At 38.0% G+C, this 26561-nt stretch overlaps 1 protein-coding gene and 1 pseudogene across 2 annotated transcripts in view; one reads left to right on the forward strand and one right to left on the reverse strand.

Moving 5' to 3' along the window:
• Nucleotides 1-6479: 6479 nt before the first annotated feature.
• STAM2 (signal transducing adaptor molecule 2) overlaps nt 6480-26561 on the reverse strand; it is a 57391-nt gene continuing 37309 nt past the window's right edge. For both annotated transcript variants that reach the window (XM_054479304.2, XM_054479306.2), the window contains 7 exons: nt 25322-25416; nt 23206-23288; nt 22976-23063; nt 21919-21973; nt 16048-16201; nt 13588-13757; nt 6480-10462 (listed from right to left, as the gene is read on the reverse strand). In XM_054479304.2, coding sequence (XP_054335279.1) covers nt 10234-10462; nt 13588-13757; nt 16048-16201; nt 21919-21973; nt 22976-23063; nt 23206-23288; nt 25322-25416 — 874 coding nt within the window. In that variant the 3' untranslated portion in view covers nt 6480-10233. The remainder of the gene's footprint in view (nt 10463-13587; nt 13758-16047; nt 16202-21918; nt 21974-22975; nt 23064-23205; nt 23289-25321; nt 25417-26561) is intronic.
• Nucleotides 18865-21689, forward strand: LOC129031156 (large ribosomal subunit protein eL30-like; annotated as a pseudogene).

Here is a 26561-nt window from a genome sequence, read left to right on the forward strand (position 1 = left end):
GATCTTGGCTCACTGCAATCTCTGCCTCCTGGGTTCAAGCGATTCTCCTGCCTCAGCCTCCTGAGTAGCTACGATCACAGGCGCCCACCACCATGCCCGGCTAATTTTTGTATTTTTAGTAGAGACGGGGTTTCGTCATGTTGGCCAGGCTGGTCTCGAACTCCTGCCCTCAGGTGATCTACCTGTCTCGGCCTCCCAAAGTGCTGGGTTACAGGCATGAGCCACCACACCCAGCCAAATCTTCATTTCAGCAATGTTAAAATAGAATGATGATAAGCACAAGGATAAGGTCAAAGAAAACTCAAATTTACTAAATAGCAGGCACCGTGAGGTGCTAAATCCATTTTCATTCTTTATTCCACAAATGTTTTATGTATCCGTGCTAGGCCCAGGAACTACAATGAGTAAAAGTCTGAAGGCTTTTTTAGACCTAGCGGGGGTAGAAATGCTTTCAGATACAAATAGCAAAACTGTACCAACCATAGTTTAGACCAATAAGGGTAACAGATGATAGGGGCTTTTTTTCCCTTGTCACATATGAAGAAGTCCAGAGGAAGACAGTCTAGAACGGAATATCCACTCAAGGATGTCATCAAGGAGTCAGACACCTTCAGTGTTTCTGAGCCATCATAACTTTCTTTCTCATAGTCACATGGTTGCTATATCTCCTGGGATTACACCTGCTTTCTAATCCAGAAGTGGAAAGAGCCTTTTCTTTAAAAGTTTTTTCTTTCATCCTAGGGAGTCCTCCCCAGGAACTCTGAGCTAAATCTCATTGGCCATAACCATGTTATGTGGCCACCCTTGGCTGCAAGAGTCTGGGAAGGCAAGTACTATTATCTTGCCTACTGACTTCCTTGCAGAGAAATCTAAGTAAGGGGAAGGTTGGAAATGCATGCTGAGTGAGCCAAACTACATTCCAATGCGACAGGGCAACCACTATAACACTATTACAAGATACTTCAGAATCACAGCATGGTTTTGGGATCAGTGAAATTGGGGCTGACACTTGAAAGGATAATTTATTAGGTGGACAAAAGTATTCCAGGCAGAAAAAAAATAACAGGGCCAAACAGGCACAAAAAAAGCCAAATTGTCACCTGTGGAATTTTGGGTTTGGTGGCTAGAGAGTATGTGAGAGTGAAGAAGAGGTTAGAAAAGCTGCCAACGGGAGCTAATGAAGACCCGAACATGTGATTCTAGAGTTTAGCCGTCATCCAGAATATAACAAAACCCTGGGAAAGGCTAGAATTGTTTTCTCAGCAATCTTGGTTCTTGGTTCTTGGAGAAACCAGGCTATGTGTGTGGGCTTCAACTTAGAACTACTGTCCTCACAACCAAATTAGCCTCAAGTAGTCACCTGCTTTTTCCTCACAGCAACTCCTTGAATTTAGATCTCTTCTGTTTAGAAAACAGTACTCTGAAACCTTTGCCCATTTGCCAGATGCTGGACCCATCCTGTGTGACAGAACCACACGGATTCTCAGAAAGAGTCAGTCTGTTTGCATCAAGCTTTGGTCTCATCAGCCATCTGTGACAGAGCTAACTGTACTACAATGTACACATTAAACAGATCCATCTACTCTAATGCTCTTCCTTGCATTAGCATTCGCATATCTGAAGGCATTTTATACCTATATGAGCCCTCTGCAGCTCCATCCATCTTAGTGAGTTGTGGGAAAGGGAGCTGAAAGATTCTGACGACCTTAATAAAGAAATTATTTCTAGTTAACAGTCACATTAGTACAGTGAGGACACATTCTTAGCATCAAATAGAGCCTAGGTTGTAATTCCCGCTTTATCGCTGCATGGGACCATGTGAAAGCTATTTAACTTCTTCACCTACTTTTCTACCTAACAGGAACTATGAGAATTCAAAGAGCAATGTCTGATGTTATGCAACTAGTTAGTGCATGGTGAAACCACAAATATAACTTTGGCTTGGAAATGCAAATTCTTTTTTTTTTTTTTTTTTGAGAGGGAGTCTCTCTCTGTCGCCCAGGCTGGAGTGCAGTAGCGCGATCTTGGCTCACTGCAAGCTCCGCCTCCTGGGTTCACGCCATTCTCCTGCCTCAGCCTCCGGAGTAGCTGGGATTACAGGCGCCCGCCACCATGCCCGGCTAATTTTTTGTATTTTTAGTAGAGACGGGGTTTCACTGTGTTAGCCAGGATGGTCTCGATCTCCTGACCTCGTGATCCGCCCACCTCAGCCTCCCAAAGTGCTGGGATTACAGGCATAAGCCACTTCGCCTGGCCGGAAATGGAAATTCTTAGCATCCCCAGTGTACAATAATTATGTTATTGAATAAATTAATGAATGCTAATAAATCTTTAACTTTTCCATCTGTTTCAAAATAGAGAGACAGGGGCAGTTTGAAGCTTTTATCTCCCTCTTCACTTCCAGGGCTTTCTCTGTGTCTCCTAAGAAAGTGTTTTAAGAAAAAAGTCCCGGTTATATGAGGTCAGATGTAAATACGTTATTTCTAGCCTCCACTGACTAAAAACTATGGTATGATATGCTTTTATTAGAGAATCTTAACAAGAGTTTATTTGGTCATGGAATTGCAACAACCAATGCAACTTCAAATTTATTTACCAGTCACACGAAATAGTAACACCATGGTGTAAACACATTTCAACAGGTCTGTCTCTGTGGCAGATTACTATCAACAATTGTTTCACTCTACATTTCCCCAATCATCATCTCCTTTGCCTTCTCTATATACAGGATGGAAAGCAAAATTCTCACCTTCCCAAAGGCATGTGCAGCTAAGTGTAGTCCTTTCATACAGTTCTGACTAATAACATGTAGACGAAAATCTCTGGAGAGGGTTTCCCAGGACAGAAGTATGATGATTATTTTTGGCTAGGGCACAAAGTCTCTTTTTTCTATTTAGACAATGCACTTTTCACAATACAGTACATGTCTGAAGTTGCTTGGAGAACAAATCTATGTGACAATTAAGAACTATCTCTACACTGACACCTAACATATCTGTTCCTAGACACCACGGAAAGATATGTCCTAACAAGATAGCATTGTCTCCCCTTTAGGTGTAAGATAGAAGTAATCAGATTAGGACGAAGCTGTCCTCTCTTAGAAGTGCAAACTATACAGCTATGGGTTTGATGCATCACAGCTGGACAACCTAGGTCCTAGAATTGACCACCACTAGGGTATGTTATAGCAGTGTCAAAAAGTAGCTGGTAAAAGAATAGTATCTTCAACAAATGGTGCTGGGACAACTGGATACCAATATACAAAAAATGAATTTGGACCCTATACCTCATACCACGTACAAAAATTAACTCAAATGGATCCACAACCTAATTATAAGAGCTAAAACCGTAATAGTCTTAGAAGAAAACAAAGGAGGAAATCTTCATGGCCTTAGATTTGGCAATGGATTCTTAGATATAACACCAAAAGCAAGAGCAATAAAAAAAGAAAAAAAAAAGAACAATAAAAGAGGAAATAAATTAGACCTAACCAAAATTTCAAGCTTTGGTGTGTCAAAGAACATTATCAAAACAACTCAACAACAGAGATAAAAAACTTGATTAAAAAATGAGCAAAGGCAGCTCCTGAGGAGGCTGAGGCAGAAGGATCACTTTAGCCCAGGAGATGAGGCCAGGCTGGGCAACACAGCAAGACTCCACTTCAAAACACAACAAAAACAGTGGGCAAAGGACTTAGACATTTCTCTAAAGAAGGTATCAGACCAGGCGCGGTGGCTCACGCCTGTAATCCCAGCACTTTGGGAGGCCGAGGTGGGCGAATCACAAGGTCAGGAGATTGAGACCATCCTGGCTAACACAGTGAAACCCTGTCTCTACTAAAACTACAAACAAACAAAAAAAAAAAAAAAAAAAAATTAGCCGAGCGTGGTGGCAGGTGCTTAAAGTCCCAGCTACTCGGGAGGCTGAGGCAGGAGAATGGCATGAACCCGGGAGATGGAACTTGCAGTGAGCCGAGATCACACCACTGCACTCCAGCCTGGGCGACAGAGCGAGACACTGTCTCAAAAAAAAAAAAAGATATCTAAGTGGCTAACAACGTATGAAAAGATGCTCAACATCACTGGTCATTAGGAAAATGCAAAAAAAAGCCACAATGAGGTACCAACAACTTCACACCCAGTAGCATGACTATAATTAAAAAAAAAAAAAAAAGAAATTAACAAATGTCAGTGAGGATGTGGACAAATTGGAAGACTTGTGCATTGCTGGTGGAAATGTAAAATGGTTCCGCTGTGGAAAAGTTTGGTAGTTCCTCAAAAAGTTAAATATAGAATTACCATATGACCCAGTACTTGGAATTGGAAACTGGTATTCATATACATGTACACACACGTTCATAGCAGCATTCACAACAGAAAGCAAAAATAGGCCGGGTGTAGTGGCTCATGCCTGTAATCCTAGCACTTCAGGAGGCTGAGGCAGGCAGATCATCTGGGGTCAGGAGTTCCAGACCAGCCTGGCCAACATGGCGAAACCCCATCTTTACTAAAAATTCAAAAATAAGCCAGGCGTGGTGGAACTCACCTGTAATCCCAGCTATTCGGGAGGCTGAGGCAGGGGAATCACTTGAATCCAGGAGGCAGAGGTTGCAGTGAGCTGAGATGATGCCACTGCACCCCAGCCTGGGTGAGAGAGTGAGACTCCGTCGCAAAAAAAAAAAAAAAAAGTAAAAAGTAAAAATAGCACAAGTATTCACCAAAAGATGAATAAACAAATTGTGATATATACAATGGCGTATTATTCAGTCATAAAAAGAAATGAAGTATTGATATATGCTACAATAAAAATGAACTGCAAAAACATTAAATAAAAGAAGCCAGACACATAAAAAACTGCAAAAACATTAAAAAAAAAAAAAAAAAAGAAGGCAGTTGTGCCTGCCCAACACTGTGAATGTATTATTAGGTTGGTGCAAAAGTAATTGCAGTTTTTGCCATTACTTTTAATGGCAAAATGCCACTGACCTGTTCACTTTAAATGGTTAATTTTATGTGAATTTCACCTCAATTTTTTTAAAGAAGTAGCCAGCTCCTGAGACCAAAATGTAATCAGTATGTCACTGACTTAGTGTAAAGGTACTGGAAAACCTTTTTTTTTTAAAAAAAAAAAAAAAAAAAAGAGATGGGGTCTTGCTATGTTGACCTGGCAGACCTCCAACTCCAGACCTCAAGCAATCCTCCCATCTCGGCCTCCCAAAGTGCTGGGATTACAAGTGTGAGCCACCATGCCCAGCCAACTGGAAAGCCTTTATTAGGATATTAAATGGTATAAAGCTAAGAACAAAACCAAACCTCCATTCTTGAGTAGCTTTTGAGGGGGAATATCCATCCAGGTTTTTTGTTTCTTCTTCATCTGTTTGGCTTTGAACATTTCTCCTGTCACTCAATAACTACTGCTCAAGATGAGCAGAGTAGATAAAAATGCAAATCAGTTATAATCTTGCCAACTGTAAACACCTCTGGCATAATGAAATCAATTATTGAAATGTAGATGTGGTATTTAAAAATCAAGAAATAGGATTATGGGATTAATAGAGGTCTTCGTTTCATCTATCCATGCAATATCATTATAATTTAGCAAAGATAAAAAGACTGCCACTGGACTACAGACGTCTTTCTCAGAATTCCTCCATCAATTTTAAGCAATCTTATCAAAGTCTTGAGTGCTTGGTACTCAGATTTCACTGTACACTTTTACCCATGTCTGAGTTCCCCAGGACTGCTGTAACAAACAACAGAAATTTGTTATCTCACATTTCTGGAGTCTGAAATCAAGGTGTTAGCAAGGCCATGCTCCCTCTGCAGGATCTATGGAGGAATCCTTTGTCTCTTCCAACTTCTGGTGATCCCAGGTAGTCCTTGCCCTCTGGCAGCATAACTGCAACTTTCACTGCCATCTTCACATGGCCTCTTTTCATCTGTGTGTGTCTTCTCCTCTTCTTATAAGGACAGTAGGCATTGGATTTAGGGCCCACCCTAAATCCAGGATAAATTCGCCTCAAGATCCTTAAATAATTGTATCTGCAAAGACCCTATTTCCAAATACAGTAGTCCGCCCTTAACCATGATTTCACTTTTTTTTTTTTTTTTTTGAGATGGACTTTCGTTCTTGTTGCCCAGGCTGGAGTGCAATGGCGTGATCTTGGCTCACTGCAACCTCTGCCTCCCAGGTTCAAGCTATTCTCCTGCCTCAGCTTCCCAAGTAGCTGTGATCAGTTATGCGCCACCACACACAGCTAATTTGGTATTTTTAGTAGAGACAGGGTTTCACTATGTTGGCCAGGCTGGTCTCAAACTCCTGACCTCAGGTGATCCACCTGCCTCGGCCTCCCAAAGTACTGGGATTACAGGCATGAGCCACCGCACCCAGCCCATGATTTCACTTTCTGTGTTTTTAGTTACCCAGATTAAACCACGGTCCAAAAATATTAAATGCAAAATTATAGATAACAATACATACATTTTAAATAACTTTTATTAGAGTATATTGTTACAACTCTTTCATCTTATTAGTTCTGCTGTTAAGTGCCAAATTCATAAACTTTATCATAGGGATATGTATGCATAGGAAAACAAACAGTATATTAAGGTTCAGTACTATCTGCGATTTCAGGCATCCACTGGGGATCTTGCAAATGTATCCACCACAGATAAGGGCGGGGGTGGGGGGTGGCTACTGTTAAGTCACATTGTGACATTCCAGATGTACATGAAATTTGGAGGGACACTATTCACTATATCACACAAGCAACATAATGCCTCTTTTGACACAGTAAGATTTTTAAAAAAGACTCTCAAATTTTAATTCAGCTTGATAAAATTAGAATTCTTCTTCTGGGGAAGTTTCTTTTTGAGACAAGATCTCACTCTGTCAGGCCAGAGTGCAGTGGCGTGATCACACCTCACTGCAGCCTCAAGCAATACTCCCACCTCAGCCTACTGACTAGCTGGGACTACAGGTGCACTACCACACCTGGCTAAGTTTTAAAATTTTTGTAGAGATAGGGTCTTGCCATGTTGCCAGGTTGGTCTCAAACTCCTAGCCTCAAGCGATCCTCCTATCTCAGGCTCCCAAAGTGCTGGAATTATAGGCAGGAGCCACTGCATCTGGCCTCTGGGGAAAACTTTTAGAAATATACTTTTAATTTTTGAAAGAAAATTAAACCAAACAAAAATCAAATCCCTAAAACTGAGTATTCCCATTTATTTATTGGCTAAAACTGATGATGAAAGAAGAAAAAGTACCTTCTGATAGAAATTAAGCATTATAGATCAGTGCTATTTATAATTTATTACTTATTAAAGTAACTTCAGCTTTCTTATAACAATTCAATAAGCCCTCTCCTAGAACTCAGGGGCTTTTAAATTTATGTTTTTACTAAGAAAACCTTTTTAAAAAAATCCCTAAGCTATATGTTTTTAAAACATTTAAAATTGATTTTTTAAATTTTGAAAGTGAAATTATAACCATCTTCAAAACATACAGTAAAATGTATTACGTAGTCAAGTATCAATTATTTCAAACAGCATGACAATTTAACTACAAATAATTTCAAATCCTAACAAATATAATTACCTAATGTTTAAGTAATTTTATAAATAAATTACCAAATTAGAAGACAGTATTGGTTGACTATATTTTACAAACTATAACAATATATCCTACACTTCATATATTTTAACACCCTGGGGTATTTTTCTGCATTAATAAAATTCTTCTATTATAAATTTTCAGGAATTCTTTCTGATGTACCAAGATTTCATATGAAAAAGCAGAAGCTATTTTTTTATTTCTGATATAAAACAGTAAGTATGAACCCAATGTAGAAATATGAAGTTAGACAATTCCCTTTGGCAGAAAACAATTATAAACAGGTCTTAATATAAATAGAATCCATAAGCTCATAAAAAGGAAAGTACACAACCCTGTGTTTCTTAACACCGAAAGAATCATCAGTATACAGATTTAAAATCATTTTTATCTCTTGACAGCCTGCAACACAAAATTTATTACATATGGCAAAAAATAATTTTTAATTTAAGAGAAAGAAAAAAACTTCTGCATGTATAAACTTTCACCGATGTGCCAATATATACTATATATATATATGTCATGTTTTATTATTCTAAAACTACATTAATTATAATGGCTGATCCCAATTTAGTGGGTGTGCAGTAATTATACTGGCTCAAAGACATGCTGAATTAAGCTTTTATAATTGAGATCACAATTATACATGAAATACACAAACATTAAAATAAGTTTATTAAATAGAGTTTGGGAGAAAAAAATGTAAGAAATTCCATATATATGCAAACGTTGACTATTATCAAGAGCAGCTTTGGATTTTTTTAAATGTTTTTTAAAAATTATTATTTTGTAAAGAACAGAAGATTTGTTTCCAAAAAGTAAGGTGCCATTCAGAAGTATATAATTGAATTAACATAAAGGAAAATACTGAATAAAAAACAGAACATGAGATATTAAAGGTTAAAACTTTCTGTTCAGTTATTTGTATCTGAAGTTAAGACAATGACATAAACTGAGCTTTCAAATACTGCTAATTTTTCCACTTAAATGTAGATCAAGTACCATATAGACTATTTTGTTCTAGAATAAAGTTTCTTTGAAAAAGGAACATATTTATAATCAAATTTCTGTAGATAAATGGCAAAATTTTCAGAGAACTAGCTTGAAATGGATTAAGTAGAAAGAATGACTGCTTTCTTTAAAAAAAAAAAATACAGAAATCTTGCTTCCATGTAACTTTTTAAAAACTAATGTCCATTGTTTTTCCCAGTCTGAATATGTTTCCATACATGTATGTATTTGCAATTTTTATTTTCCAATATGTAAAAAGTTGGTAGACAATGAAGTAGTGTGCAAATTTTTAGGAGAGAAAACAATCCCTACTGGTTTACTACCAAACTCTCACAGTTATATAGAATCTATTAGCACTGTAAACTAACTCAAAACGCAGGCTTCAGAAAAACTGCTTCAATAGCCTCCCTGTCAATCTGTCACCTTCTATGAAGTCATCACCTGCTATTATTCCACAGGCTGAGAATTACTTCTGAAAGAAATGGTCAATTTTTTCAACAGCTTGGTATGTTGACAGCTTAGCAACGGTACTTGAATCGCCTCTTTAAAAAAACAACACATCACTAAAAACACACTTATCATCCATGCTTGGTATATCTCACAACAAATTATTAGGAATGTCTCATGGCTCAAATTCACACGCAATCCCATAAAAAGGATATGGAGCATCTCTGCACACCACATTGCAGGAAGAAAAACAAATGGACCATATCTTCATTAGAGAATAGCCAAAGTCACTTGAAAAGGTTATTAGTGACAATTCTAAATACCAGAGATACATGTAGGAAAGAAAATGTTTTTCCTCAGGGAATGGAAATGTTTTGTGGGACATTCCTTCACAGTTGGCATGACTGTTTGGGGGACTGACTAAATGCTTTATCACACATCTGCATTTACAAGGTCTTCACTGTTAATCACAGAAAACATTTTTGTTCCTTCCAGATTGCTCTTGTTTCTGTAGACAATTATATGCTAATTATTATTCAACATAACAGTGAGAGCAAAAGTGACAATACTGCAAACACAACTGCAATTTAAGGAGCCAAAAAGAAATATGCTGGCAAGCTAAACGCTTACACACAAAAAAGTTAGGCTTTTAAAATAACAGTGTGTGAGAAACTCTGAAAAAAATATTTCAAGTTCTTCAGTGCTCTTATGACATTTTAGGGGGAAATAGTGGTTTCTTTAAAACATTTTAATCCTCCTATCTCATACTGTTTATAAGTATGAGATTCTTATGACAAACTCACTCTGTCGATCATGCTACTGCACTCTAGCCTGGGTAACAGAGCGAGTTTGTCATAAGTATCTCATACTGTTTGTCATAAGGCTACTTAATGAGTATCTAGATTTATGTAGAGAAATCTGAAAGTAAGACAAAACTAACTGAAAGCATCTTTAAGCTGCCTCTGATCAAAAGATTGACTTCAAACAAACTGGACTGAAAAAAAAACCTTTTATGGCCTTGTAGAATAAGAGAGGTTTTTGTGCTTTATTTATTCATGGTCCTTTTGAGTTGAGAGGGAAAAAAGTTTTAATATTTTCAGGTTGGTATCACAAGGACTGAATAATACACTTATGAAGGCTTTCAAGAAAATGCTTGCTTTGTTTCTAAAGGAGAGGCTGCTGATGGTAATTTGTGTGCTGCTGTGCAACTGGATGAGCTGGAACTGTCACCGGAAAGCCTGCCAGCTGAGGCAAATTGGAAGTAGTGTTCTGATAAGACGACATATCCACAGACATCCCCATTTGCTGTGTGTAAGCAGTTGTACCAGTAGCTGACTGTAGGTTAGAGTTCTGGTTCATATAAGTAGGATTGGAAACAGTGTCTTGTCCAGTGCTACAAACAAAATTTTAAAAAGAAAACCATATTTACTTTGCAATATCTAAGGTTACAGTTAGAGACCAATCATCATGACAAAAATGCCTTTTCCATCTTCTTTTTAAGCTTATGTAGCTCTGCTGTTCTGATTACAATTTAATCATTCCAGCCATTGAATACTGTTAATCAAATTTTCTTCTTCTTTTTTATTTTTGAGATGGGATCTTGCTCTGTTGCCCAGGCTGGGGTGCAGATCATAGCTCACTGCATTCTCAAACTCCTGGGCTCAAGCAATCCTCCTGCCTTAAGCCTCCCGAGTAGCTGGGACTATTTAAAAAAATTTAAATTAGTTCCAACTAATTAAAAAAAAATTTTTTTTTGTAGAGACTGGGTCTTGCTATGTTGCCCAGGATGGTCTCAAACTCCTGGGCTCAAGTGATCCTCTGGCCTTGGCCTCTCAAAGCGTTGGGATTACAGGCATGAGCCACCATGCTGAGCTTGTTAATGTAATTTTTATATTTGGTAAGAAGAGAGAGATACTTGAAAACAAACAAAATGTGAGATTCTAAGGCCAATTTAACTTCCCTTCTCCAGAATCTCTAACTAAAAACATTCAGAAACCATCTGAGGAGATGCAAACTGTTCCTGACAGAAGTACCCTTGGCCATTTACAATGAGAATGGAGCCCTGGCTCAAGATGCCACTTTCAGCCCACATTCTCCCTTCCCCATCTCCCAATCCAGCACAAAGAAGTCCACCTCTTCTCTGTAAACATCCTTCAAGCTTTCCTTCAGTAAGGACTTTCTACTTTTAAAAGGAAAACAGTGTAGTCTGTATAGAGCCCAAAATTGACCCTTAGGATAGTCCAAAACTATAGTTTCTTTATTGACACTTCACAAACTAAGCTGAAAAATCACATCAAATTGCAAGACTTGTTTGTTCCTATAACTACTATGGCATACATTTCTCTTAAAATATATATACTTTTGGCTGGACGCGGTGGCTCACACCTGTAATCCTAGCACTTTGGGAGGCCAAGGAGGGCAGATCACGAGGTCAGGAGATCAAGACCATCCTGGCTAACACAGTGAAACTCCGTCTCTACTACAAATATAAAAACAAAATTAGCTGGGTGTGGTGGCACGTGTCTGTAGTACCAGCTACTCAGGAGGCTGAGGCAAGAGAATGGCGTGAACCCGGGAGGCGGAGCTTGCAGTGAGCCAAGATCATACTGCTGCACTCCAGCCTGGGCGACAGAGCGAGACTCCGTCTCAAAAAAAAAATACATATATATGTGTATATATATACACATATATATGTATATATATACACATATATACACACACACGTGTATATATTTGTGTATATATGTGTATATATACACACATATACATATATACATATACATATATATGTGTGTGTATATGTGTGTGTGTGTGTGTGTATATCTATATATATGTGTGTGTATATATATATACACACACACACACACACACACCATGCCCAGCGGTTTTAGGGCTGAGCTCGGAGGCTCATGGCTCTAATCCCAGCATTTTGGGAGGCCAAGGTGGGAGGATTGCTTGAGGTCAGCCTGCTTTGAGACCAGCCCAGGCAACATGGCAATACCCATCTCTACAAAAAATTAATAACATTAGCTGGGTGTAGTATGCGCCTGTGGTCTCAGCTACTCAGGAGGCAGAGGCTGGAAGATCCCTTAAGCCCGGGAGTTGGAGGCTGCAATGAACTATGATCACAACACTGTACTCCAGCCTGGGTGATAAAACCCCATCTATAAAAAAAGTTTCAATAGAAAAAATTATGTAATTTTAAATTCCACCAAATAAACTGCTTTGCAATAAAAGAGAATTAGTTTCAAAACTACACCAGTTTTTTCTCCATAATTCCTAGTGTTACCAAACATAGCAAAATTTTATATTTTATTCTAACTGAACACTAATATGAACAGATTTATTTAATATTCATATAATATCTAAAATTCATACTCATGGAGTTTGAGGGTGAGAAGAGACCTTATAGATCATCCACATATGATTATATTGAATGAACATTTTATATGGTTAAGCAAAATGAATAGAAAGATTTAAATACAACTCTTAGAGCAAAAGTGTTTTTATTTAAAAAAAGAACTACAGGGCTGGGTGTGGTGGTGCATGCCTGTAATCCTAGCACTTAGAGCAGCCACAGCAGGAGGATCCCTTGAGCTCAGGAGTTTGAGACCAGCCTGGGCAACATGGCAAAACCCTACCTCGACAAAAAAATATAAAAATTAGCAGAACATGGTGGTGCTCGCCTGTAGTCCCAGCTACTGGAGAGGCTGATGAGGGTGGATAGCTTGAGACCGGGAGGTCAAGGCTGTAGTGAGCTGAGATCATGCCACTGCACTCTATCCTGAGCAACTGAGTGAGACCTTGTCTTAAAAAAAAAAAAAAACTTGGCCAGGCGTGGTGGCTCATACCTATAATCCCAGCACTTTGGGAGGCCGAGGCGGGTGGAACATCACGAGGTCAGGAGTTCGAGACCAGCCTGACCAACATGCTGAAACCCCGTCTCTACTAAAAATACAAAAAAATTAGCTGGGCGTGGTGGCGCGTGCCTGTAATCCCAGCTACTCAGGGGGCTGAGGCAGGAGAATCACTTGAACCTGGAAGACGGAGGTTGCAGTAAGCAGATATCTAGCCACTGCACTCCAGCCTGGGCGACAGAGGGAGACTCTGTCTCAAAAAAACAAAACAAAAAAACCTGAACTATAAATTCCACAGTTCAAACGCCCTTCTTAAGGGTCAAAGTAACAACAGTTTTCTAATTTTTAAGAGTGCATGCAGATAAATAAGCCTGGGACTACTTCACAGGCTGATTATAGCACAGTGCTAAGCACATCATGGGCTTAATCTCATAAAGGACAATTAGCTTTATTTTGTCCCAAGGATGCAGACTGTAAGCTTAAGGGCGGGCAATAATCTCAGTATGGGTAGCAAAGCTAAGGTAACACCATTCCACTTCACAGGATTATGAATAAACAGTTCTGTAACTTCATCTTAATAAGGGTCTATATATTCTCATTCTGAAAATCTAGGAAAATTAACACATATAATTATAAAATCAATACAGCTCCCAAAACTTACCTTAAATATGAAGTTTGAGCAGGCTGTGTTGTCACTGAGGAATTCACATTTGAAGGCAGAGATCTCAGTGGACCAATCTGATCGGGTCCTAGGCTATAGCTTTGGGCAACAGTTACTTGGTGAATGCTCTGACCCATATAGTTTCCACCATGTGATTGAACTGGATATGTCTATTAATCAGAAAGAAAAAGTTGATTCACTAATCTCCCAAACATGTGCCTAATAATATATTTAAAATGTTAAAAGACTTAAAGGAAAGAAACTATACTTCTTTGGGAAGCAATCTGATTCTACCAATCTATCCATCTTAGAGCTAAAAGTGGAGAGCTGTCAAATCACAGTGCCAAATCTATGCAAAGTTGATTTGTTTGGCTGTTATTTTTACAGAGAGCTGGGAGAAAGACAGGTGGTATACTTTTAAGTAGTGGATTGCAATCTATCCAGGTTGCCTATTACTCAGTAAACATGTCTTGCTGTAGAGCCACAGAAAACTATACACTCCCTTGAAGGGAAGCCCACCATTACTCAAAGTCACTATAACAATGATAACCTTCTTTACCCTCATCCCAGGATGACTCATCCAACTCCTTCCTAAGAAAGAAACTTGAGAGAAAAAGCTGAAAAAGAAATGGTATAAGGGTGCCAGGGCTTCCCTGGCAATGTCTACTTTATTTCCTACCTTTAAGACAAACAGGACAAAAGTAAAGAAGAGTTATGGGCAAAAGACATGTATCCTCAGGAAACAGCAAAAATGGTTTAGGTCTCTTTGGACATTTATATGTGCCCTACTTATTTTCAGGACAACAGCTCCTTAAGGACAGGGTCTACCACCTGTCTACTAAATATAGCATCAAAACAATGCACACATTTAATATCATATCATACCATAATGATCATCAATCCAGTTTTAAATTAAGCTATTTTTAAAGCAAAGACCATTCATCTGAAAATTTAGAATGCTAGAAATGCCAAATAAGCTATATTAAGTACAATCACATTACCTCCTTAGTAGACATGTAACAATCCACTGACAATAGGCTGAGACTGTGAGAATCAGCTTCTTCTGCAGTTTAGGGTTCCTGAGTAGCCTACACGATACAACTAATGTGTTACCCCAACTGCTTCTAGTAGAGATATATTTTTGTCAAATTAGAATAAAAACTTTTGAATATTTCAAATGCTCTTGAGTGAACACTGTAGATACAGATTATGTGAGGAATCTAACAGAAAGAAAGTTAACTTTTTAGAGACATGAGTTGTGCTTGGCAAAACGCAGTAAGTAGAATGCAACTAAACACCAAAACCTGACACAGAATGGCAAATAACCCTTTACAGACACACAAAAAAGCAAACATAAAGTTTTATCATACAATGATACAGACACTGCTGTTTTGTTCCACTTTCACAGCAGCAGCGAACAACTCTGAAAACAGAAGCAAACTGAATAAATCCCAAATGTCTTTTGCAGCCAGAAAAATCTTGCCTACCCTCCTAATTTTCAAAAAGATCAAGGCATGGCATATTTGATAAATGTATCTTGTCTGACGTGACAGTTACCATAGTGACTATTCTTTTTTTACTTAACAATTATGTTGTGTCAAGTCATCTAAATTATGCACCCACATTCTACCCTATCTCCTTGGTGTCTCCTTCACATGCACCTTTACATACCAGTTTTCATAAATTAACATGAATTTTGCTCATCCAAGCTCATTCTGAATTCAATTGGCTAATAGGCTGAAATTTCAAAAAACGCTTCCGAATGGGGATACTGACAAATGTTAAGTATTCACTTCACATGGCAAGCACACAAAAAAGGTGAAAAGTACTGGAAAAAGATGGCTTATGGATGTTCCTGGATGGCTTACGGAGTCTGTACCTCCTAGACATGTATCATATCTTTGCTATGCACAGATTTTTAACAATGTAAGTCATGCAGCTAAGTAAAGGAAGTATAAAGCATACTCTAGAAGTTCATTGTGCCTGTTAATAATCATGTAAGTCAAATAAATCTTTATGGAAATTTGTAAAGAAATGTTAAATTTTGTTGAGCAGCAGGAAACCGTTAGTACCTCACCTGGGGAACTTCTGATATGTCAGGTACTGTCCTAAATCAAAAGATTTATACCCCACATTTACAAAAAGGATTTATATTTACATAAAAGATTTATGCTTTATACTTACAAAAGCATATGAAGAACCAGAACTACCCTCACATACTTAATGGTCTTTTCATCCATGTTAAAACTGAACTAAAATGTATTTGTGAAATATCAGTATCTGTCTAATTTGCTCTGGTGAATGTTAATTGTTTAGCCAATATTTACTGAAACAATCAAAGATAAATTTTATAATTTTATTCACAGACAAAAGAAATCTTAATACTATGCTATAAAACATTTTCTTTTACTTTTAAAACTTGTTTATAATTTAGAAAATGTTCTCAAAAAACATGCTCACCTGCATTGGAACCCCAGATGATGCAGGTGGGTAATGTGCTGGAGGGTGGAGCTTTGAATAGACTGAGTACACTGGTGCTTCATTCACCAATTTGTTATATAGTTCCAGAGCTTCCAGGACTTTTACATTCAATTCAGACAATTCTGAATGCTTCCTGATGTAGAAGAAAAGTATTATAATACTCTTCTAGTTTTTAGCACGTATTTAGTAATACAAATTATTTTTTTAATTTAGCACAATTCCTATTAATATATTAAAAGGCTTTTTTATATTTAATGAAAGAATATTCACAAAGGGAAACTAAGAGGAAGAACTGCTTAATCTTTGTAATAGCTAGGCTGATATTGAGGCAGGAGAATAGGGTCTGGAGGCAGAGAATCTAAGGCTGTTTTTCAAGCTTACTTCTTATAACTAAATTGAAAGGAAAACCAACCCTAACTTTCCACACCTAAGTAACAAAAGGACCAGAGGCTACTTCCTTTGCAAACCCCCCACGTTTTCTGTGCAGCAAATGGGAAATTGGGTGTCCGAAAAAAATCAGACTGATTACAGGTCCAGTCTTCGTTTCCAACTTTGTAACTTCAGCCTCTGAATGGCTGCTGTCCACAACCAATCAGACTGACTGTGGGCGGAGTCTTTATTTGCACAGAAATATAACTTTGTAACTTCACCCTAGCCTCTGATTGGTTGCTTTTTGCAACCAATCAGATGTTTGCACAGCAGTGTTACCTTTGTAACTTCATTTCAGCCTCTGGTTGGCTGCTTTCTGCAACCAATCAGACTGATTGTGAGCTTCCACTTCATTTACATGAGGTGAGCACGAAAAGGCCAATGGGAAACTTCTAGGGGGTACTTGGACCCAAGAAAATTCTGTATCCTGGCCGTTGAGCTGCTGCTCAGGCCCACTCCCACACTGTGGGGTGTACTTTCTTTTTCAATAAAACCCTGCTTTTGTTCTTTTGTTGCTTCGATGTTTCTTTGCTTTGCTGGGCATTTTGTCCAATTCTTTGTTCAAAATGCTAAGAACATGGACAACTTGCAGTCACAATCCTCTACTGGTGACAATATGACTTTATAATATTAGGGAAAAGTCCTTCCACACCTCATAAAATGCAATCAATTCATAATTTTGGTGCTGAGAGAATTTACTTTCACACATTCCAGGTTTTTGTTGAGAATTCGATTATTAAAAAGAAAATTCTCAATTTGAGTAAGAATCTAGGCCTTAATTAAAAATCTCAATAAAAGAAAGTACCCAGGCAAGGCTCAGAACCTCTATGAAGTACAATATGATGGAAATTTAAAAACACTTGTTAAAAAAACACACACACACATTTTCATTTGTTTATATCCATGAAAGTGTCAACTGAAAAAAAAAAACCTACTTAAATAATTATCCTTGAAAATCCAAGTAAAAACAATGTGTAAGACTAATCTCTACAGCTCATTTGTTGGTTGGTTTATTTTGAGAAAGTAAGTAAACCAATGCTTTATTATGTAATGACAACAAACCCAAATAAAAGCATCTTCGAATTTGCCCAAGAAGCTTCAGAGAAAACTCTTCCTACTGGATAGTTCCCCTGGGAGTAATAAAGAACTCTCTTTGCACTGTCAAATTTACAAAAGCTAAGCAACCACTTTTCATCTGACCTGAAACATCCACAAGCCTTTTTACTGAATGTGGTTCTTTCTACATAAACACAGAGAGGCAACAAGCAGAGGCACACAGACAGACACAGGACTACCAAGTAAACAGCCTGGACTGAGTCCTATCAAGATTTGTCACTTTTCTTCTACTAGAGTCTGTTATGTCTGAACTACAACAATGAAAAGTTTGTTCTCTCTCTGGTAGGAATGACTGCATTAAGCAGGTCAAACTCTATTATCAAAAATATCAGGCCGGGCACGGTGGCTTATGCCTGTAATCCCAGCACTTTGGGAGGCCAAGGCAGGCAGAACACGAAGTCAGGAGATCGAGACCATCCTGGCTAACACGGTGAAACCCGTCTCTACTAAAAATACAAAAAATTAGCCGGGTGTGGTGGCAGGCACCTGTAGTCCCAGCTACTTGGGAGGCTGAGGCTGAGGCAAGAGAATGGTGTGAACCCGGGAGGCAGAGCTTACAGTGAGCCAAGATCGCGCCACTGCACTCCAGCCTGGGCAACAGAACGAGACTCTGTCTCAAATAATAAAAAAAAAAAAATCAGTTACAAGTCACCCAGAAAGCTACAGAAATTAGTGCCATGCTAACAAATGCATAACTAAAATGTAACTGTAGGAATTTGATCCACAAAACCCAGTATGCTGATGAAACACCAGGAAAATGCAGTAGAAAGACATGATCACTGTGTTTGAAATCCCCTTAAAGATTTGAGACACAATCCCAGAGTAATAAGGCAAAACAGCAACTTGATCAGGTGGTAGAAAATTACCTTTGGAGGACAGGAGGAAATAAGATTAGAATAGTCTGGAACATAGTTAAGTCCAGACTATGAATCTCTCTTCAACAAATCTACCTAAACTTTTTTGGAGTCAATTTACATGTTTACTCAATATAATTTCTTAGGATGATAAAATGCTACAAAATTTCATTCTGTACAATGACAAAAATGAAATGTACAATTTAACTTTCTAACAGTAAAGTTGTTTTTCTTAGTAGGAATAACAAACATGATGATCCATTCAAGGGAAAAAAGGATATTTATCTTTGAATACTTGACTAGGGTAAATAATAGTCAATAAGAATTTGTTGAAGAACAGGAAACATTTCCCAGAACAGGAGCTGCATCTGCAGCTGTGGCCATACAACAAGAAAAAATGCCAGTTGGCCTATTCAAAAACAAACTGGTAAGAAAACTGGTTAATGGTTGAGTTCTCACTCAAAAAATTAACTAATATCAGAATGGCCACTTTGATTTTTTTTTCTTTTGAGAGCGGATCTCATTGTGTCACCCAGACTGGAGTGCAGTGGTGCAATCATGGCTCATTGCAGCCTCCTTGACCTCCCAGGCTCAAGTGATCTTCCCACCTCAGCTTCTTGAGGAGCTGGGACTACAGGCACACACCACCAAGCCCAGCTAATCGTTAAAAAATTTTTTTGTAGAGACGGGGTCTCACTGTATTACCCAAGTTGGTCTCATATTCCTGGGCTCAGATGATTCTCCCACTTCAGCCTCCTGAAATGCTGGGGTTATAGGTCTGAGCCCCCACAGTGGCCTCACTCTGACTTCTAATTCTTCTAGATCTTTTCCTTTAACAAAATTCTTTTTATGAACCAAAAATAAGATTAAATTGTCATAGCTTCTGCCTTTTTTCATTATATAATATCTACTCATATCAAGGGATAATTATCAAGGACAATGATTTCCATTGTAGAATGTGTGGACAAACACTCAGCCCTCCATGTCCATGGGTTCTGCATCCGTGCACTCAACCAACTTCAAATTGAATATACAAAAAATTAAAAAAAATTGTGTCTGAACTAAACATACAGCCACATCTATCATAATACTTTTATGATAATCTTTTCCAGTTTGATTATTCACTAACCATTAACATGCTGCATTGAAACAAAGTAGATGTGTAAGGAGATATTTAATGCTTTCTCTAAAATATGGCAAAACTACTGTTAATTGCCACACAGATTTTTCATTTCTTTAGAAAACACAACAAATTTATTTTTAAAATGTCCCCTGGAACAAAGACGACAATCTCTGGTGACTAGGAAAAGTCCTGTTGCTACTGCACTTCTCTGGCAGAGGCAGAAAAGTAGTTTCTATTCTCCTTCTTATTTTGGCCCTATCTAATCTTTTCTTCTTGTGCTGTTTATATATTAATTCAATAAATACCACTAGAAAGGGATGATGATGGAATACTAAGCCCTATCCCTTGTTTTCCTTTCACTACAGGTTCTCCCTCTGACTTCAGAGAGAGAGCTGAGAAATAAGGGAGCAGAACCAAGTTAAAAGCTCAAAACCCTGAAAGTCTACCCCCTTCAGTGTTGCTCCTATTTTATTTTTATTTATTTTTTTTTTTTTTGAGACCGTGTCTTGCTCTTTCGCCCAGGCTGGAGTTCAGTGGTGAGATCTCGGCTCACTGCAAGCTCCGCCTCCCGGGTTCACGCCATTCTCCTGCCTCAGCCTCCCGAGTAGCTGGGACTACAGGCCACCACCACCACGCCTGGCTAATTTTTTGTATTTTTAGTAGACGGGGTTTCACCATGTTAGCCAGGATGGTCTCGATCTCCTGACCTCATGATCCACCCACCTCGGCCTCCCAAAGTGCTGGGATTACAGGCTTCAGCCACTGTGCCCGGCTGCTCCTATTTTTAAAGGACAATAAGGGCCAGGCACAGTGGCTCATGCCTATAAACCCAGCACTTTGGGAAGCTGAGGCAGGAAGATCACTTGAGGCCAAGAGTTTGAGACCAGCCTGGGCAGCACAGCAAGACCCTATCTTTAAAAAAAAAAAAAAAGCTGGGCATGAGGCTGGGTGCAGTGGCTCACACCTGTAATCCCAGCACTTTGGGAGGCTGAGGTGAGCAGATCACAAGGTCAGGAGTTCGAGATCAGCCTGGCTAATATGGTGAAACCTCATCTCTACTAAAAATACAAAAATTAGCCAGGCATGGTGACAGGCACCTGTAATCCTAGCTACCTGGGAGGATGAGGCAGAGAATGGCTTGAACCCGGGAGGTGGAGGTTGCAGCGAGCCGAGATCGCACCACTGCACTCCAGCCTGGGTGACAGAGCAAGACTCCATCTCAAAAAAAAAAGAAAAAAAAAGAAAAAAAAAAGAAAAAGAAAACTATATAGGATAAAATTAAAAGAGCAATAGAAACAAATACAAGGACAAGAAATGAAAAGAGAAGGTGTGATTTAGCTTCAAACACTAGAGAAATCTCATTTAAAATTTTTATAAGTACCACTTCTCATAAGAATTCAATTCTCGGCCAGGCACGGTGGTTCATGCCTGTAATTCCAGCACTTTGGAGGCCAAGTTGGGCAGATCACAAGGTCAGGAGTTCGAGACCAGCCTGCCAACATGGTGAAACCCTGTCTCTACGGAAAATACAAAAATTAGCCGGGTGTGGCGGTGCACGCCTGTAATCCTAGCTACTCAGGAGGCTGAGGCGGAAGAATTGCTTGAACCCGGGAGGCAGAGGTTGCAGTGAGCCGAGATCACGCCACTGCACTCCAGCCTGGGTGTCAGAGCAAAAGTCCATCTCCAAAAAAACCCTAAATAAAAAACACCAGACTCCTCAGCCATCTTGGCAGCTGCTCTTAGTTGGGGACCCTCCTGGACTTAAGGCAGGATAGTCTCAAAGAGGAAAAAGTCAGGAGTTGATCAACTCTAGGCTCCAACTTATGAAAAGTGGAAAGTATGTGCTGGGGTAAAAGTAGACTCTGAAGATGATCAGAAAAGGCAAAGCAAAATTGGTCATCCTCACTAAAACTGTCCAGCTTTGAGGAAATCTGAAATAGAGTGCTATACAATGTTGGCCAAAACTGCTGTCCATCACTACAGTGGCAATGATGGGCACAGCATGCAGAAAATACTAGAGAGTATGCACACTGGCTATCACTGATCCAGGCAGTTCTAATATCACTAGAAGCATGCTAGAACAGACTGGTGAAAAGTAAGCCATGCAAAATTTTTATTTAATAAAACTTGTCAGAGCTTGTTTTTTAGAAAAACAAAAACAAAATAAAAAGCACCACCTTGCTATAAATTTGTAAGAGCTTGGGAAACTGAAAAACAATTTCCATGAATTGTACAGTTCCACAAAAACTTTCCCTACTTTACTGTTTGCCAAAAAACAAGTGAACCCCCCAAAACTATACTTTTTATTCCTTGCACGAAAAATCTCACCTATCAATTTCTTCAAGTTTTTCATCTATCATTGGACCCATCTGTTGGCAGATATCTGTAAATACAAAAATACTTACAAATATAGAAACTTAATCCAGTTTAAGCCAATTTCAACAATTTTTAACAATATAGCACCAATATACAACACTATGCATAATACACAGAGATTAAGCTCATGCTAGAGAAAGACTACTATTCAGCACTACTACTACATATTACTATCATGTGACTAAAAGCAAGGTCAACTTTAAAATAAAAACCTCATTATGTTTTCTTGAAACTATTAACTAAGTTGACAGACTGAAATCTGGAGTTATCCCAAAGTCTTAAAGACATCTAGAAAACTATGATTAGTTAACTAAAACAAACTTAAGCCACAGTATATAAACTATGTAACCTTTGCCCATCAGATATGAAGATTTTTCATTTACTTAAGACATTTAAAGATTAAACATACTGTGTATTTCCCAATGTGAACACTGACACAATAAAGAGCACAATGCTGTATTCTATATTCATAACCAGATGTTTCTTCTATAAAAAGATTTAAGAAGAATTATTTACCAGAGATTCTTATCCCAAAGGATTTTTTTTAAAAGCATAAAAAACACGTTTTAATTGTTCTCACATTTCTTAGAGACTAAAAGACACATCAACATGCATCAATTGACTATGTTATGAAGTTAACAATTATCATGTATAATTTGGTCCTTTAAATTCATAATACAAGAACATTAAACAGCGATAAGCATTTTAAACATTTTGACTCAATTTGATGTACTGTTATTTTTAATTCTGTCCTTTTTTGGACTGCAAAAATCTTCAGCCAGTTTTACTAGTGGGCTTAAAGAAATACAAATACTTCCTTTATGAAAAGGATTTGCAGGTTTATGACAATGCCTTCCAAGTCATACTTTACTATTTTACTGCACTAGTCTGTTCCCCACCAGAGATTTCTAACCTCTAGAGGCAAATACAAGGCAGAAGAAACTGAAGACATCATGAATAGCTAAAATATTAAGTAATATTAAAATAATATAAAATATTCACTAAGTACCTTCTAAATCCAAAAGGTCTTGGGAGTCTGGTTTTGAATCTGTTGGATCTATACTCTGAAGTACCTGCAGGGCTCTATCCATCTTATCCTAAAAAAGTAACAGGACACTTTTTTAAAAACTCAAGAGTTTTAACTTCAGTAAATATGAAATTACTCTTTCCAAGCATTCTCAAAGATAGTACATTTAAATGTCTTGATAGTTTAACTATTAAACAAAAGAGGGACCCTACCTCATCTATATAAACAGGCTCAGGCTCTGATTTCTTAATTTCCTCCACATCATCATCAATTACATTCAATTTGTCCACAGCCGCTATAGAAACAAAGTAATTTTAAGTTCCTCAGCATTTACTTCAGTAATTTTAGCCATTAATTTATAAGTGGCCTATGATTGTCCACAAGAAAAAAAACAGAAGTCCTTCAAATATTCATCACATTTTATAATCAATATTACATACGTTTATTACATACGTTTGGTCATTTATTTCACAAACACTTGTTTAGTACTCATTATGTGCCAGGCATTGTTCTAGGCATTTATACATACACCGGTGAATAAAACAGACAAGAATCCCTAACCTCTTGGAACTTAAAATTTTAGTGGAACAAGTGTACAATATAAACAGCAGCCGACATTTTAGGCATTTTCCTGAAAACTGAGTGTTACCACTGGGGTGAATAAATATATGACAGCAGATTATTATCTAGCAGATTATTAACTAGCTAATTTCATAGTTACATCTACGAGTTCCTTCTACACTCTTCGCTTCTATTAAAAAAACTATTTCCTATATGAACAAAAAATAAAACTTATTTTAAGCTAACTTCGATAATAGTTAAAACAACACTAAACACAAAGTTTTTCATGAAGAGAAGGTTGAAAAAAAACTTACAAATACATAAACCCAGAAAACTATTTAAATGTTCCCTGGAGTATTGCTAGAATGTACCATATTTTAACAAAGTAAATTTTGGTAAAAATAAAACTATAATAAAAACCTATGTAGCCAAACAATTTTAAATCCCAACTGTTAGTCATTTATTTCAAATATTTGGCTAACTTTCAAAGAAGAGAAGTCAGCATAACACAAGGATAAACTGAAAACCCCCAATATTTTTTCCTCTTAATACTCTCCAGCCTATGTCAAGGAGAAATTGCTATATAGAATCCCCTGAGCATGATCTATAAAGTTATTTTTTAAAGGTATCTCCAATATTCCTATCTACTTAGAGAGTCAGTTAAGAGGAATAAAATTATAAATAATGGCAAAGTACTCTATATTCAAATCAGTGAGTATCAACCTCTCACGACTTCATTTTTCTGAATGTATCACTCTACACATACTAAGACGATGTTACACATGCATAATGCTTTCAATTTTCAAATGAAAATTTGAAGTTCTTTCTCCTGAACTAGCAAGGACTAGCACTGATATATCCCTCAGTGAGTCAGTGTTAAGGTCAGATTGACTGACCATAGAATCCTGGCTCAATCACTTACTAGACACATAATCCCTCAGCCTCAGTGTCCTTATCTGTAAGACAGGGCAACAAAAGTAGCTATCTCACAGAACTGTGAGATTGAAATGCAATAGTACAGATGACTTAGCATAATGCCTGACAAATAATGAATGCTCAAAAACCAGTAACTATTTCTGATTACCATCATTAGTACTATTATGAGCTGTTCCTTTACACTCAGATTTCCCCACCTCCCTACCTGAATAACAAATGGAATGCTTTCTCAGCATGGTTGACAATGGCTAAAGTGACTAAAATGGAACTGTCTGTGGCTGCAGACTGACTTAAGTTCAGCAGATCTGAAACAGGAAGCTTAGTGGCTTGATTACATTACTTTGTTATTGTTTCAAGCTCCCTAGCATCAAATCAAGGTGAGGAAAGGTCTAAAATTTAGGAGTACTCCTAACCCCAATAATCATATTCGGCACTTGCCAACCACAACCTCCCCACACCACTCCCACTTTGCCTCTGTGGTTCACTGATGAATCAAAACACTCTTTGTACAGAATAGATATGAACTGCCTCTTACACTACATAGTTAGGTTGATTTCAATACCTGCATGGTCACATACGATTTTATGCCTGACATTTAACTATGTATGCTAACTCTCAGAGGATGTAAAATAAGAGGAAATAATTCTTGGGATTGACACAGGCTAAATTAACCCCTTAATTTGGTTAAAAAGTAGGTTAGATTGTCATGCCTATAAAGAAATGATTTAAAACAAAAGTTAAATGCCAATCTACTTTACATCCAAAACTGAATCATAAAATTTAAGTGAAAAAAACTTAAATAGATCTAATGTTCTCTAAGATTTAACTTACCTGCCTCGGTCTCTATGTTTAAATTAGTTGTTACAAAATTGGATGGGAAAAGTCCTATTCCTCTGTGATTTTCTCCTTTCCACCAATTGGCATCACTAAAAATACAGTGCAAAAAATATCATTTGTTCCCCACATTTTAATACAATAGCAAAGAGGAATTAAAAATTAAATTTAGCCTCCTTTGAATATATCCGTTTACATGCAGCTATAATTAAGTCATTTTTCTTAAATTTAACAAATGATATTAAAAAGTACAAGTAAAACAAATATCCACATCCCTATATCTAAACTTAGAACCAGGCCAGGCGCAGTGGCTCATGCCTATAATCCCAACACTTTGGGAGGCCAAGGTGGACAGATCACCTAAGGTCAGGAGTTTGAGACCAGCCTGGCCAACATGGTGAAACCTCGTCTCTACTAAAAATACAAAAATTAGCCGGGCATGGTGGCACACACCTGTAGTCCCAGCTACTTGGGAGGCTGAGGCAGAAGAATCGCTTAAACCCGGGAGGAGGAGGTTGCAGTGAGCCACGATGGTGCCACTGCACTCCAGCCTGGGTGACACAGCAAGACTCGTCTCAAAAAAAAAAAAAAAAATTAGAACCAATTAGCAATTAATCATTTTTTATTCTGGACTTTAAAAAAGTAAGGCCGGATGCAGTAGGTTATGCCTGCAATCCTAGCACTTTGGGAGGCCGAGGCGGGTGGATCACCTGAGGTCAGGAGTTCGAGACTAGCCTGGCCAACATGGCAAAACCCCGTCTCTACTAAAAATACAAAAATTAGCCAGGTGTGGTGGCAGGTGCCTGTAATCCCAGCAACTTGGGAGGCTGAGGCAGGAGAATCGCTTGAACCCAGAAGGCAGAGGTTGCAGTAAGCTGAGATCACGTCACTGCACTCCAGCCTGGGGGATAGAGTGAGATTCTGTCTCAAAAAAAAATAATAAAATTAAAAAATTAAAAAGTAAACAGGAAACACAACTGCCCTTTAGTAATGACCCCAAATCCCAGCACCACATCCATCTTACCACACTGCCACAATAAAGTTGGTAGCCTTCTTGTCAGTCTGTTTTTTGTTCTTTTACATGTATCTATAGCCAAGTCCATATAGAACAGACAGACATAGATGCTAATCCATACAGATCTTTTTAATTTTATATATTAATACTTTCAAATTTTGCTTATTCCTTTTAAATTAAAATTCCATCACATGAATAGGCCATATTTATCCATTCCTGTAT

This window comes from Pongo pygmaeus, chromosome 11, assembly GCF_028885625.2.
Source record: "Pongo pygmaeus isolate AG05252 chromosome 11, NHGRI_mPonPyg2-v2.0_pri, whole genome shotgun sequence".
Classification (NCBI taxonomy): domain Eukaryota; kingdom Metazoa; phylum Chordata; class Mammalia; order Primates; family Hominidae; genus Pongo; species Pongo pygmaeus.